Source organism: Erinaceus europaeus, chromosome 9 (assembly GCF_950295315.1).
Source record: "Erinaceus europaeus chromosome 9, mEriEur2.1, whole genome shotgun sequence".
NCBI classification, from domain to species: Eukaryota; Metazoa; Chordata; class Mammalia; order Eulipotyphla; family Erinaceidae; genus Erinaceus; species Erinaceus europaeus.
This window is the reverse complement of record NC_080170.1, coordinates 54,056,740-54,069,248: the sequence shown is the minus strand read 5'-3', so window position 1 is coordinate 54,069,248 and position 12,509 is coordinate 54,056,740. Positions and strand designations below refer to the sequence as shown.

At 39.1% G+C, this 12,509-nt stretch overlaps 1 protein-coding gene across 4 annotated transcripts in view; it reads right to left on the bottom strand.

Moving 5' to 3' along the window:
* NME7 (NME/NM23 family member 7) overlaps positions 1 to 12,509 on the bottom strand; it is a 157,742-nt gene that overhangs the window by 64,943 nt on the left and 80,290 nt on the right. For 2 of the 4 annotated variants that reach the window (XM_007531790.3, XM_060197949.1), the window contains exons 9-10: positions 9,424 to 9,492; positions 5,609 to 5,710 (exon numbers count right to left, since the gene is read on the bottom strand). In XM_007531790.3, coding sequence (XP_007531852.2) covers positions 5,609 to 5,710; positions 9,424 to 9,492 — 171 coding nt within the window. The remainder of the gene's footprint in view (positions 1 to 5,608; positions 5,711 to 9,423; positions 9,493 to 12,509) is intronic. The other 2 variants (XM_060197948.1, XM_060197947.1) reach the window with 2 other exon arrangements.

The window sequence follows — 12,509 nt, the reverse complement described above, 5'->3', positions numbered from 1 at the left end:
GATGAAAGAGTATATTTTAGCCACAGAAAAACAGTATGGTACTACAAAAGGTCACCTTTTTTTAGTTATGGCCATAAAATGGGGGCAATAAGAGGAGGGTGAGGTTCCATAATCAGAGGCCAAATGACACTCTGCAAGAGTCTCATGCTATTTCTGAGAGAAGACAGTAAGTAAAATTCTAAACATCTGACCCATAAATATGAATTACATCTCCTGGGTTTACAGGAAAATACTGTTGTTATGTCAGTAATGTTACGTTTGAATAGTGCTTTGCTTTAATTGTCATGGAAAAGAATGTAAAATATTGTTCTTGGTATCTTAATGTCAACTGCACTCTGGTTTCTCTTCAGATCTGATAAATTTCTCATCTTTTAATGTCAAATGTGCCTACCTATTAAATTTGAAATATTTTAGCTTATAATCTTTAGTCTCCATGATGACACACTCTCATGCATCACTGACAGGAATATAAATTGGAATAAACATTTTAGGGAAAAGTTTAATAATATGTACTTAAAATTATGATATTTATTCCTTGTTTCAGAAATTCTATTTCTGGGAATCTTTTCTAAGGAAACGGAGACACAAAAACATATAAATGAAAATGTTCCGAGAGGAATAAAGCCAGAACATGGCAAAGCAAGGCCTCCTAGTCACGCCCCTGCCACAATAATAGTTTGACATCCAGTCACAGAAGAAGTGTATGAGCAGTGGTACCCAGCACCACATGCCAGGACCAGGAGCAATGCTAGCACCTGTGCACTAGGCACCAAGCACACAGCTATTGGTCTCAGCTTCAGCCCCTCTGGCCACTGCCCAGAGCTACTAGGGAAAACTCTCTTATACAATCACCCCTGGAGGAGAAAGCCTTTAAGTGAAGAAGCTCTAACACCAACTTTGCATCATTAGGTTGGGTAAGATTTGATTTTCCATTTTGACCACCCCTCCCCTAAAGCAATACAGCTAAGAGTCAAGAGATATTCTGAACCTGTGATTCTCTCAGGGCCAAGAAATAGATGAGAAGACATACTGACTTCACTGCTATGTGGGGAAGTGTCATGGAGGCCCAATTTGCTCTCAGTCCATCCAGAAGAGCTGATGACTAGAGAGTGGAAGAGCTGGGAAAACTGCAGATAGATTCAAAGGACATGAATCCCTGAAATTGTGCCACCAACTCCATACTGAGCCTGTCTACAAGCCACTGAGGACATCTGCTGGCAGATCCCACCAACCAGTCCATGGGTACCATTAGTATTAATAGAATAAGAAAGAAAAAAATCAGATCTATAGTAAGTCCTAGAGACTCCCCCAAAAGCCTCCTAGAACTAATCAATGATGCAGTAAAATTGCATGACAGATTCAGAGAAATCAGTTTTATGTTTATACTTCAAAAATTGATCTACCTGATAAAGAAATAAAGCAATTCTACTCATAATGGCAACAATAAAGAAATTGAAAGGAATACATTTGAATTAAAATATGAAAGATCTGTATGTTTAGAACTATAGGACTTTAGTGTAAGAAGCCAGAAATGGAAATAAACCTTATGTACATAAATGAGAATAATTAACATTATTAAACTATCAATATTGCTCAATCTATAGGTTTACTGCAATCCCTATTAAAATTTCAAAATTATTTTTTCACAAACATAAAAATACTGAGAATTACAAGGAATTATGAAGTTTCCAAATGGCCAAAGCAAGCTGGGAAAGAAAAAGTTGGTGGCATCCTGCATCCTGATTTCCAACTCTACTACACAAAGCTATAATCAAAAGCAGTATGGTAGGGGCTAGGTGGTAGCACATCAGGTTAAGCACACATGGCACAAAGCACAAGGACTGGCATAAGGATTCCAGTTCCAGCCCCCACCCCCACCCCCCACCCCGCTCCCCACCTACAGGGGAGTAGCTTCACAAGTGGTGAAAGAGGTCTACAGGTGTCTTTACACCCCCCCCCCCGTCTTCTACTTCTCTCTCGATTTCTCTCTGTCCTATCCAAGAACAGTAATAACAAGGTCAACAAAAACAGGAAAAATGGCCTCCAGGAGCAATGGATTCATAGTGCAGGCACCGAGCCCCAGCAATAACCCCAGAGGCAAAATAAATAGATAAATAAATAAATAATAAAAGTAGTATGGTACTCATATAAAAACAGACATATGCTATTTAAACAAAATATAGAACCCAGAAATAAACCCTACATGTATAGTCAACGAATACTTGACAAGGAAGAATACTCAATGTAAAAAAGTGGGGCTGGGAAAGCCTCATGTAGAAAAATTAAATTGGATTTCTATTTCATACCATTCACAAGTTATTACCTTGAAACTGATTAAACAAAGGATGTGAAACTGAAAAACTCTTAGAAAAAGTGGGGTGGGAAGAATTCCTTTACATTAGTCTAGGCAATTGTTTTATAGATCTGACACCAAAAACATAAGCAGCAACAGCAAACATAAGTAAAATGGCATCAAATTTTCTCTACGGGAAAAAAAGAGAGAGATATCTATGGAACAGGGTAATGTGTTTACAAATCATGATTGATAAGGGTTTAATACTTAAAATACATCAGGCACTCATACAATTCAATTGTAAAGAACAATCTAATTAAGAACTGGGTAGAAAACTTAAAGAAACATCCATTCAGATAACCATAATTCAGGTACATGTAAAAGTACTTATTATCATTAGTTAATAGGAAAGTACAAATCAAAATCACAGTGATATATGAGCTCACACTTGTTACAATGCTATCATCAAAAAGGTAACAGATGTGGCCTGGGAGATGGCACAGTAGGCAGCATAGTGGTTATGCAAAAGACTTTCATTCCTGAGGTTCTGATGCCTCTGGTTCAATCCCCAGCACCACCATAAAACCAGAGCTAAGCAGTGCTTTGGTAAAAATAAATAATAAGTAAAGTTCTGTACATCTTTTCCCCACCGTAATCTACTGCCTGTACACACACACACACACACACACACACACACACACACACACGTTTTAGAGAATGAAAGCCTATTTCTCTACTGTGTCAGTTCAGCTCAACGATAAGAGAGAGGAAAAACTCCAAAAGTATAGCAATCATCAATTAGAGTAGGGTCAAGCTGCAACATACCATTTTCATAGAGAGGTCTAACAGTCACTGTCAGGATGAACCCTCCTTTGAGTCAATTTACAAAGTGGGTTTATATCTTAGGAAAGAAGGGGAAAAAAAACATATTCTGGTAGAAAATACATTTAAGCAATAAGTCAACAGCAAATAGAAGGAATACATAGAAACTCGCTAATTCCTCAAATAGTAACTGTACCTGGTACTTTTCCAAACACTAATTATACTTATACATAGAATCAGGGTATCTCTCTAGATATGGGAATGACTGTAGTGAAGAAATGAACTTCTGAATTGTCCTAAGCTAATGCAAAGAAGGTTGGCATAGCTGGTGGTTTGAAGTGAGATTGCTATTTACCAATTCTATTTTCTGCCAGATCCAGAACAGAATTTTTCCAAAATCAGGACTGTGTATGGGGCAAACACTCAATGGAATACTACTCAGCAATAAAAAAAATGATCTGTCTCCCTCTCCCCTCTCAATTTCTGTCTCTATCCCGTAATAAATAAATAAAAATATATTTTTTTAATTCTGAAAAAATAAGGAGCTGGGCGGTAGTACAGCGAGTTAAGTGCAGGTGGCACAAAGCATAAGGATCCTGGTTCAAGCCCCTGGCTCCCTACCTGCAGGGGAGTCGCTTCACAGGCGGTGAAGCAGGTCTGCAGGTGTCTATCTTTCTCTCCCCCTCTGTCTTCCCCTCCTCTCTCCATTTCTCTCTGTCCTATCCAACAACAATGATATCAATAACAACAATAATAACTACAACAAGGGTACCAAAAGGAAATAATAAATATTTTTTTAATCTTTTAAAAAATTCTGAAAAAATAAAACTAAATTGATGAAACAACAACAAAAAAACAAAAACAAAAACAAAATCCTCTTCAATTTTCACAAAAGTCCCAAACAGATATTATGTATCTGATTTGAGACCATCACATAATACTCTTTACATCATGAGCTGTACTCATAGGTTTCCTTTGTTAGAGGACAATAATGGGCCTTGGTAGTGGCTCATCCAGTAGGATGTACACATTACCCTGTGTGAGGACCAGAGCTCAGTTCCCTCCTAGTCTTCGCCTGCAGGGAGGAAGTTTCCTGAGTGGTAAGTAGTGCCGCAGATGCCTCTCCTCTCTGCTTCTCTCCCCTTCTCCTCTTTGTCTCTCTCATCCTCTCTTTAAAAAAATAAATAAATAAAACTCTGGAAAGAGTAGAGTGGTGAAGGCACTAGGCCACAGAGACATCCTTGATGGTAAATGTGTAATAATAACTAAAAAAGTATAACACATTAGATGACTTCTGTCACATCCTGATAAATTTATTTACCTAAGTAAATTTAAATTTTTTTATTATCTTTATTTATTGGATAGAGACAGCCAGAAATCAAGAGGGAAGGGGGGATAGAGAGGGAGAGAGACAGAGAGACACCTGCAGCTCTGCTTCACCCCTTGTGAAGCTTTCCCCCCACAGGTGGGGACTGGAGACCTGAACCTGGGTCCTTGTGCATTATAACATGTATGCTCAATCAGGTGCACCACCACCCGGCCCCCTTCCTAAGCAAATTTTATCAAGAGGAAATCACAAAAGTAAATGCCACAATAAATGCCCAGTTTTTACAGAGACAGAAAAACAGAGGGGTATGGGGGTAGAGGGGTAGGGCAGGGGAGGAGGAGACTACATCACCAAAGCTTCCTTCAGTGCAGTGCGGTCTGGGTTGTGTACATGGCAAAAAAACACATTGCCCAAGGAGCTATTATCACCAGCCCTAAATGCTCACTACCCTAATAAAATTTTCACTTTAAAAAATATATATATTTATTTATTCCCTTTTGTTGCCCTTGTTGTTTTTTTATTGTTGTAGTTATTATTGATGTTGTTGTTGGATAGGACAGAGAGAAATGCAGAGAGAGGAGGGGAAGACAGAGAGGGAGAGAGAAAGATAGACACACCTGCAGACCTGCTTCACAGCCTGTGAAGCGACTCCCCTGTAGGTAGGGAGCCAGGGGCTCAAACCAGGATCCTTACACTGGTCCTTGTACTTTGCGCCACCTGCACTTAACCTGCTGCACTACCACCCGACTCCCAAAAATTTCACTTTTAAGTTTTTCTTGGTCACCAAGTTTATTGCTGGAACTTGGCCCGCACAGTTCTCCATTCCCAGAGGACTTTTTCAGAGAAATAAGAGAAACACCACAACACTGTTCCACTACTCATCAAGTTTCCACTTTGTATGGTGCTCCCATGTGGTGGCCAGGGAATCAAACTCAGATCCTTGCACATGGGAAAGTGTACACTCTAGCAATTGAGTTATCTTCTGGCCCCCAAGATTTTCCTTTTTTTTTTCATTAAATATTACAGAAAAACAATGTAAGATACTTTGAAAATAATTGCCTATTCACTTTCATATTATATTAAATGAACAGACTAAATATATCAAACTTGTTAAAGTATCCAGTCAATAGAGAAAACAAGCTTTAGTATTGTAAATTATAACTTACAGGATCGGCAGGCCCACAGAATTCTCTAAATGTCTTGGTAGGATTAGTCTGTTGAATCTCCAGTGCTACACAAGGTCCAGAATACATTTCTGTCACCATCTCCTGTAATATGTGATATAGAAAATGGGATAATCCACTCCTCCTCTTTCACATGTACCAATCACTAGCATCTAAAGTTGGTAATTGACTTCTTACCCATCTGCACCTCATATACAAGACAGTTCTCAAATGATGCCTATTTTTCCTGGGGGGGGGGGACCCACAACATTCTACATAGCTCCCTCATCTCCATTTCTACCACTACCAAAATTTTAATGTTTTATAACTTGACACTTAGGTTATTGGAAATAAGCTTTGAGTACACTATCTTTCCAAAGGGTTCTTTCTCCTTAACAGATACCTATGTGCTGTCAGATGAACACTGATAAAGGTACAAATTCTAAACTGTTCCTCCCAGTAGGGCTGAGTGATAGCACACCTGTTGGAGCACACATGCAACCATGCCAAGGACAAGTCAAGTGTTCAAACCCCCAGACCTAGTCTACAGAAGGGAAGCTTCCTGAATAGTGGAGCAGTGTCTCCAATGCTGCAGGTGTCTGTCTCTCTCTCTCTTTCTTCCTCTCTTCATAGTAGTAGTAGTAGTAGTAGTAGTAGTAGTAGTAGTAGTAGTAGTAGTAGTAGTAGTAGTAGTAGTAACACTTGCCAGGAGTGGTATAGTCACTGTGTATGTACCAAGTTCTGTCAATAACCATGATGATAAAAAAGAGGATGGGAATTGGGCAATAGCGCAGTGGTTAAGCGCAAGTGGTGCAAAGGCAAGGACCAGCATAAGGATCCCTTTTCGAGCCCCCAGCTCCCCACCTGCAGGGGAGTCGCTTCACAAGTGGTGAAGCAGGTCTGCAAGTGTCTATCTTTCTCTCCTCCTCTCTATCTTCCCCTCCTCTCTCCATTTCTCTCTGTCCTAGCCAACAACGACAACATCAATAACAGCAATCATAACCACAACAATAAAAAAAGGGCAACAAAAGGGAATAAGTAAATATTAAAAAATTAAAAAAAGAGGAACAAAGTGTTCCTGCTAAGATAATTCAAAATTCCTAATGAGTTGCCATCAATGAGGAAGAACAGGAAGCATATTTACTTTTATGTTTTGTTTTGTTTTGTTTTTTAACACAGGAAGCAGTGTTTATTTTTTTAATTTTTAAAATTTATTTTTTATTAGTGATTTAATAATGACTTACAAGATTGTGGAATAAGAGGGTTACGATTCCATACAATTTCCACTACCAGAGTTTCACATCCCTTTCCTTCCACTAGAAGCTTCCCTATTCTTTATCCCTCTGGGAGTATGGACCAAAGATCTTTATGGGGGTGCGGAAGGTGGAAGGTCTGGCTTCTGTAATTGCTTCGCTGCTGTCATAAGCATTGACAGGTCGATCCATACCCCCAGACTGTATCTATCACTCCCTAGTGGGGTTGGACTATGGGGAGGTTGGGTTCCAGGACTCATTGTAGAGGTTGCCTACCTAGGGAAGTCACGGAACCCTGGGATTACCACACAGATACAATGGGCCTAGACCTTTAACAGATCCCTTCTCTACACCATCACTGGTCATCTCCCTCAGAACATCATAAACCCTTTTGTGGGATTCCACAGGACCTTGTCCTCAATGTAGAACAACAGTGGTAGAAACTGCCCCACTCTACGAAGGGAGGCTGGGTCAACCTTCTCTACTGCACGAGGAAGACTGGCAGACCCAATCAGACTCCAGATACCTGGCCACAAAAGACTGGATCCTGAGCACAGTGGTGCTTGCCCTTTTATAGTTAATCAAACTTTCCCATAGTAATTCGTAGCAACAAGCTTAACAGGTTACTTTTCCTTTTGAGTATATAGAGTAAAACTATTTGGGTTATCTCTTGGGCAGAAGTAGCAGATTCTAAGACCAAGGACCAAGGCAACAGTAGAAAGCCCTGTCTATGCTAGCAAGAGAAAGAAGATTGACACCAAACTCAATTTTCTTTTTTTTTTAAGTTTTCTTTTTTTAATTAGTGATTTAATAGTGATTAACAAGACTGTAGGACAAGTGGGGTACAACTATACATAATTCCCACCACCAGAGTTCTGTATCCATGCCCTCCACTGGAAACTGGAGTATGGACCAAAATTATTTATGGGGTGCAGAAAGTGGAAGCTCTGGCTTCTGTAATTGCTTCTCTGCTGAACATGGATGTTGGCAGGCTGATGCATACCCTCAGCCTGTCTCTATCTTTCCCTAGTGGTATAAGGTTCTGTGAAAATGTCATACATGAGAGAAGGTAGTAGCAACAAATGCTGAAGAGCTTGTGGGGACAAAGGAGCCCTCCTGCACTGCTGGTGGGAATGTAAATTGGTCCAACCCCTGTGGAGAACAGTCTAAAGAACCCTCACAAGGCTAGAAATGGACCTTGCCTTATGACCCAGTAATTCCTCTCCTAGGGGTATCCTAAGGAGCAAATATACCCATCCAAAAAGGCATGTGTATACCTTTGTTCATAGCAGCACATTTGTAATAGCCAAATCAACTCAGGTGTCCAACAACAGATGAGTGGCTGAGAAAGCTGTAGCATAAATACACAATGGAATACTACTCAGCTATTAAGAATAGTGAATTTACCTTCTTTGATCCATCTTGGATAGAGCTTGTTTAGTTAAGTGGAAGAGAAAGATTAGTATGGGATGATCCCACTCATAAACAGAAGTTGAGAAAGAAGAATAGAAAGGAAAGAAAAACAGAATTTGACTGGGTTTGGAGTATAGCACCAAAGTAAAAGACTCTGGGGGTGGGTGGGGAGGGTAGATTTTCAGATCTACTGTTGGTGGGTGGGGGTAGGGACACAGACCTTTGGTGGTGGGAATGACATTACTATGTACTCCTAGTAACTTATAGTCTTATATATCACCATTCAATATAAGAGGGGAAACAGATGGACTGTCTTGAGTTCTTTAAATGCATGAATTTCAGCTCTGAATATACATTCCTTTAGTTTAAGCACTTAAATATTTCAAATTTGTAAACTGATTGAATTCTGACACTGGACTTAAATTGTTAAATACATTTATAATAACTTTTTTTTAAATATTAAACCCCTATCATCTTAGACCAGGGAGACCAGAAGAAACCAGTAGCTAAGATATAGTTATTTGTAAATAGCATTAAATGACACAAATCATGGTGAAGTCTTGTATGGTATAGTAAATTCTATCCATGGGATTTTCAAAGTAAACCAGCTCCCAAATAACTTGGTTATAATAATTATTATCTACTGCCTTCTTAAACTCTAAGACAGCAAGGAACCATCCACATTCTCTTTAAAATCTGTATTTCTCCCACTCCTGGAACATCTAGAGTTTTGTTTGTTTTTCTATTTTCTTGTTTAACATCTCAAACTAAACAATATGTATGAAGCAACAGTTCTGTGGATCTTTGGTGTTTTTAAACTATGGCCCTTGAGAAAGGGACAAGAGAACCCTACATTTGTTCTGCTAAGTCATCACAAGGACCCGGTTTCAAGCTCCCAATCCCCACCTGCAGGGGAGGAAGCTTCAAAAGTGGTGAAGTAAAGCTGCAGGTGTGTCTGTCTCTCCTTCTCTATCTCCCCCTTCTCTTTCTGCCTGTCTCTACCCAATAAATAAAGATAATGGAAAATATTTTTTAAAAGTTTAAACAAAACTGTGACATTTTTGTGATTATGAATAAAAACTGAGAATCCCAAAATTTGGGATACACAAAATGTTTTCAGTACCCATGTTTTACATTCACTTTGATACTTACTTTATACTCAGACACTACTCCTTTATAAACTTCATAAAACTCTTCAACATTAACCCGATCCATGTTGAACTGCACACACACAAAAAAAAGTCAACCAACATAATATAAACAAGTGTAAGTTAAACAAGTAAAAATTAAATACTTTTTGAAGGGAGAATCTTTTAAAGATGAGCCCATCAGGCTGGAAGACAGCCTAGTGGTTATGCTAAAGACACATACCTGAGGCTCCTAAGTTCCAAGTTCAATCCCTGTCACCACCATAAGCCAGAGCTGTACGGTGCTCTGTTCTTTCTCTCTGTATATCTCTTTCTCATTAAAAGATTAAATAAAAAAATATTTTTAAAAAAGGTAAGTCCATCAATAATAAAAATGCATATTTTCTCTGAGTACATTGTGTATCAAATTTGTTAGAGTATGTTTAGAAGATGCACCTATAATTCCACTTCACACTTTGAGAATGACCTACATCAACAAAACAGAAAATGACAAATGTTGGTGAGGATGTGGAGAAAAAGCAATTCTGGCACACTATTGGTGGAAATAGTGTAGCCCCTATGGAAAATAGTGTGGAGAATCCTAGGGTACAAGGTGGTGGTTAAGTGTTCACATTACAGTGTGCAAGGACTCGGGTCCATGCCCCTAGTCCTTATTGTAGGGGGAAAGCTTCACAAGTGGTGAATCAGGGCTGCAGGTGTCTCTCTTCCTCTCTATTTCCCCCTCCCCTCTCAATTTTTCTCTGTCTCTATCCAATTATAATATAAAAAAGAGGTGACTTTAAAAAATAATTTAGGGAGTCGTGCTGTAGCACAGCAGGTTAAGCACACATGGCTTGAAGCACAAGGACCGGCCTAAGGGTCCCGGTTAGAGCCCCGGCTCCCCACCTGCAGGGGAGTTGCTTCACAAACGGTGAAGCAGATCTGTAGGTGATTATCTTTCTTATCCCCCCTGTCTTCCCCTTCTCTCTGTCCTATCCAACAACAACAACAGCAATAATAACTACAACAATAAAACAACAAGGGCAACAAAAGGGAATAAATAAAATGCTAAAAAATAAAAATAATTTAAACAGGGAGCTAGGCAGTAGTGCGGTGGGTTAAATGCACATGGCACAAAGCGCAAGGACAGGTGTAAGGATCTGGTTTGGCTCCCCACCTGCAGGGTAGTGGCTTCACAGGCGGTGAAGCAGGTCTGCAGGTGTCTATCTTTCTTTCCCTGTCTTTGTCTTCCTCTCCTCTATCCATTTCTCTCTGTTTTGTCCAAACAACAGTAGCTATAACAACAGTAGCAATAATTAAAAAAATGCAACAACAGCAACAAAAATGGGAAAAATGGCCTCCAGGAGCAGAGGATTCATGGTACAGGCACCAAGCCCCAGAAATAACCCTGGAAGCAAAAATAATAATAATAATTTAAACAGAGTCCTATACTTTATGATCCAGCAACACTGTTCCTAAGTATATACCCTGAGTACATGAAAGACTAATTCAAAAGGTCACATTCATCCCTGTGTTTATAGCTGCATTATTCAAACTAGCCAAGGAGTGGAAGTAAACTAAATGTACATCAAGGAATGACTGGATAAGGACTTTATGATAAGTTATACTCAGTGGAATTCTGTCCTGGAATTAAAAATATATTGTATCCTCTAGGACAAAATAGATGAACTAGAGGTTATTATGTTTAAGTGAAAGACAACTACCAGATGGTTTGGCTCATATGTGGAATACAGACAATGAAAACACATGCACTTTAAAAAAGAAAAAGAGGAAGAAAAAGTAATCAAACTGTCTTTAAAACTGTGAGAAGTTTGGGAGGTGGTGTGGAGGGACACAGAATTTTGGTGGTGGGTACAGTGTGGAACTATAAAATTATAATGCTCTAAACCATTACCAAAACACTAATAAATTTTGTAAAAAAAAAAATGTCTACAAAGCTTGTTTCTTATTTCTCCTTATTTATTGTTATTTTTTAACCAGAGCACTGCTCACCTCTGGCATATGATGATACCTGGGATTGAACTAGGACCTTGGAACCTCTGGCATGAGATTCTCTTTACATAATCATTATGAAATATATCTCTTTCCACCCTAAAGCTTGATTCTTATTCAGGTTGGATTCAAATCTAGTTAGATATAAACTTTAAATTCTAGGATCTCAAGAACCAAAACCCTGTTCTTTTTTTTCTTTTCTTAATAGCTTTGGAATTTGCAATTTTACCTGTTCTCCTTCCCTCTGCTTCTTTGTTGTCTAAGAGGACTGAAGATTACTAAGTAATTACTTCTTATTCAACAATAATTCAAACTAGCTGAATCTACTTACATAGGAAATATCTCTATTAAAGAAAAAGAACCTTGATTTCATAATTGTATCCTCTTTTCCTGAGAGAAAGTTCAGACACCAAGAAAAGACTCAGGTCAAGAAAAAAATCCAAAGCCCTACTCTCCAAAGGGAGGCTGGGTCATCCTACCCTGCCACTTGAGGAAGATCGGTCTTGAAATGAGTGTAGCCTAGAATACTCCCAGCTGTGACCATGTACTGCAAGCTCAGATAGATAGGGACTCAGGAGGTTACACAGGCTTCTGTGATACACATACACACACACACACACACACACACACACACACACACACACACACGCTCTAGGTAATGTGGATGGGGTAAATAGTTAATTTTTATTAATATATTTTCTTCAAGTCTGGGAGTTACTCTCAGCTCTAACCCAACTTTCTAGCACTAGTCTCAACTCTGATACCATCTTTCCAGACAATGTTTTTGACTACCTGCATTTTAGCTGTCAAACTCAAGCAAAAACTGTCAAAGTCATAGTCCCCTAGGAATATGCCTAAAATAGATTTTCTCTGTCTACCTTAAGATCCCTATTCTCATCTGCTCTATTACTACTTTTTTGTTCCTGTTCATTAATCATTTTGCCCTGTTTTACATCTTACTGCCTTTCAGCCACCAAATTGCAGACACTATCATGATTCTACCCTGACTTCCCCGGGCAGACCTAGCCAATGTGTCCCAGAACCACACCTCTACAGAGCCCTACCTCACTAGGGAAAGACAGAAGCAGGTTGAGGGTA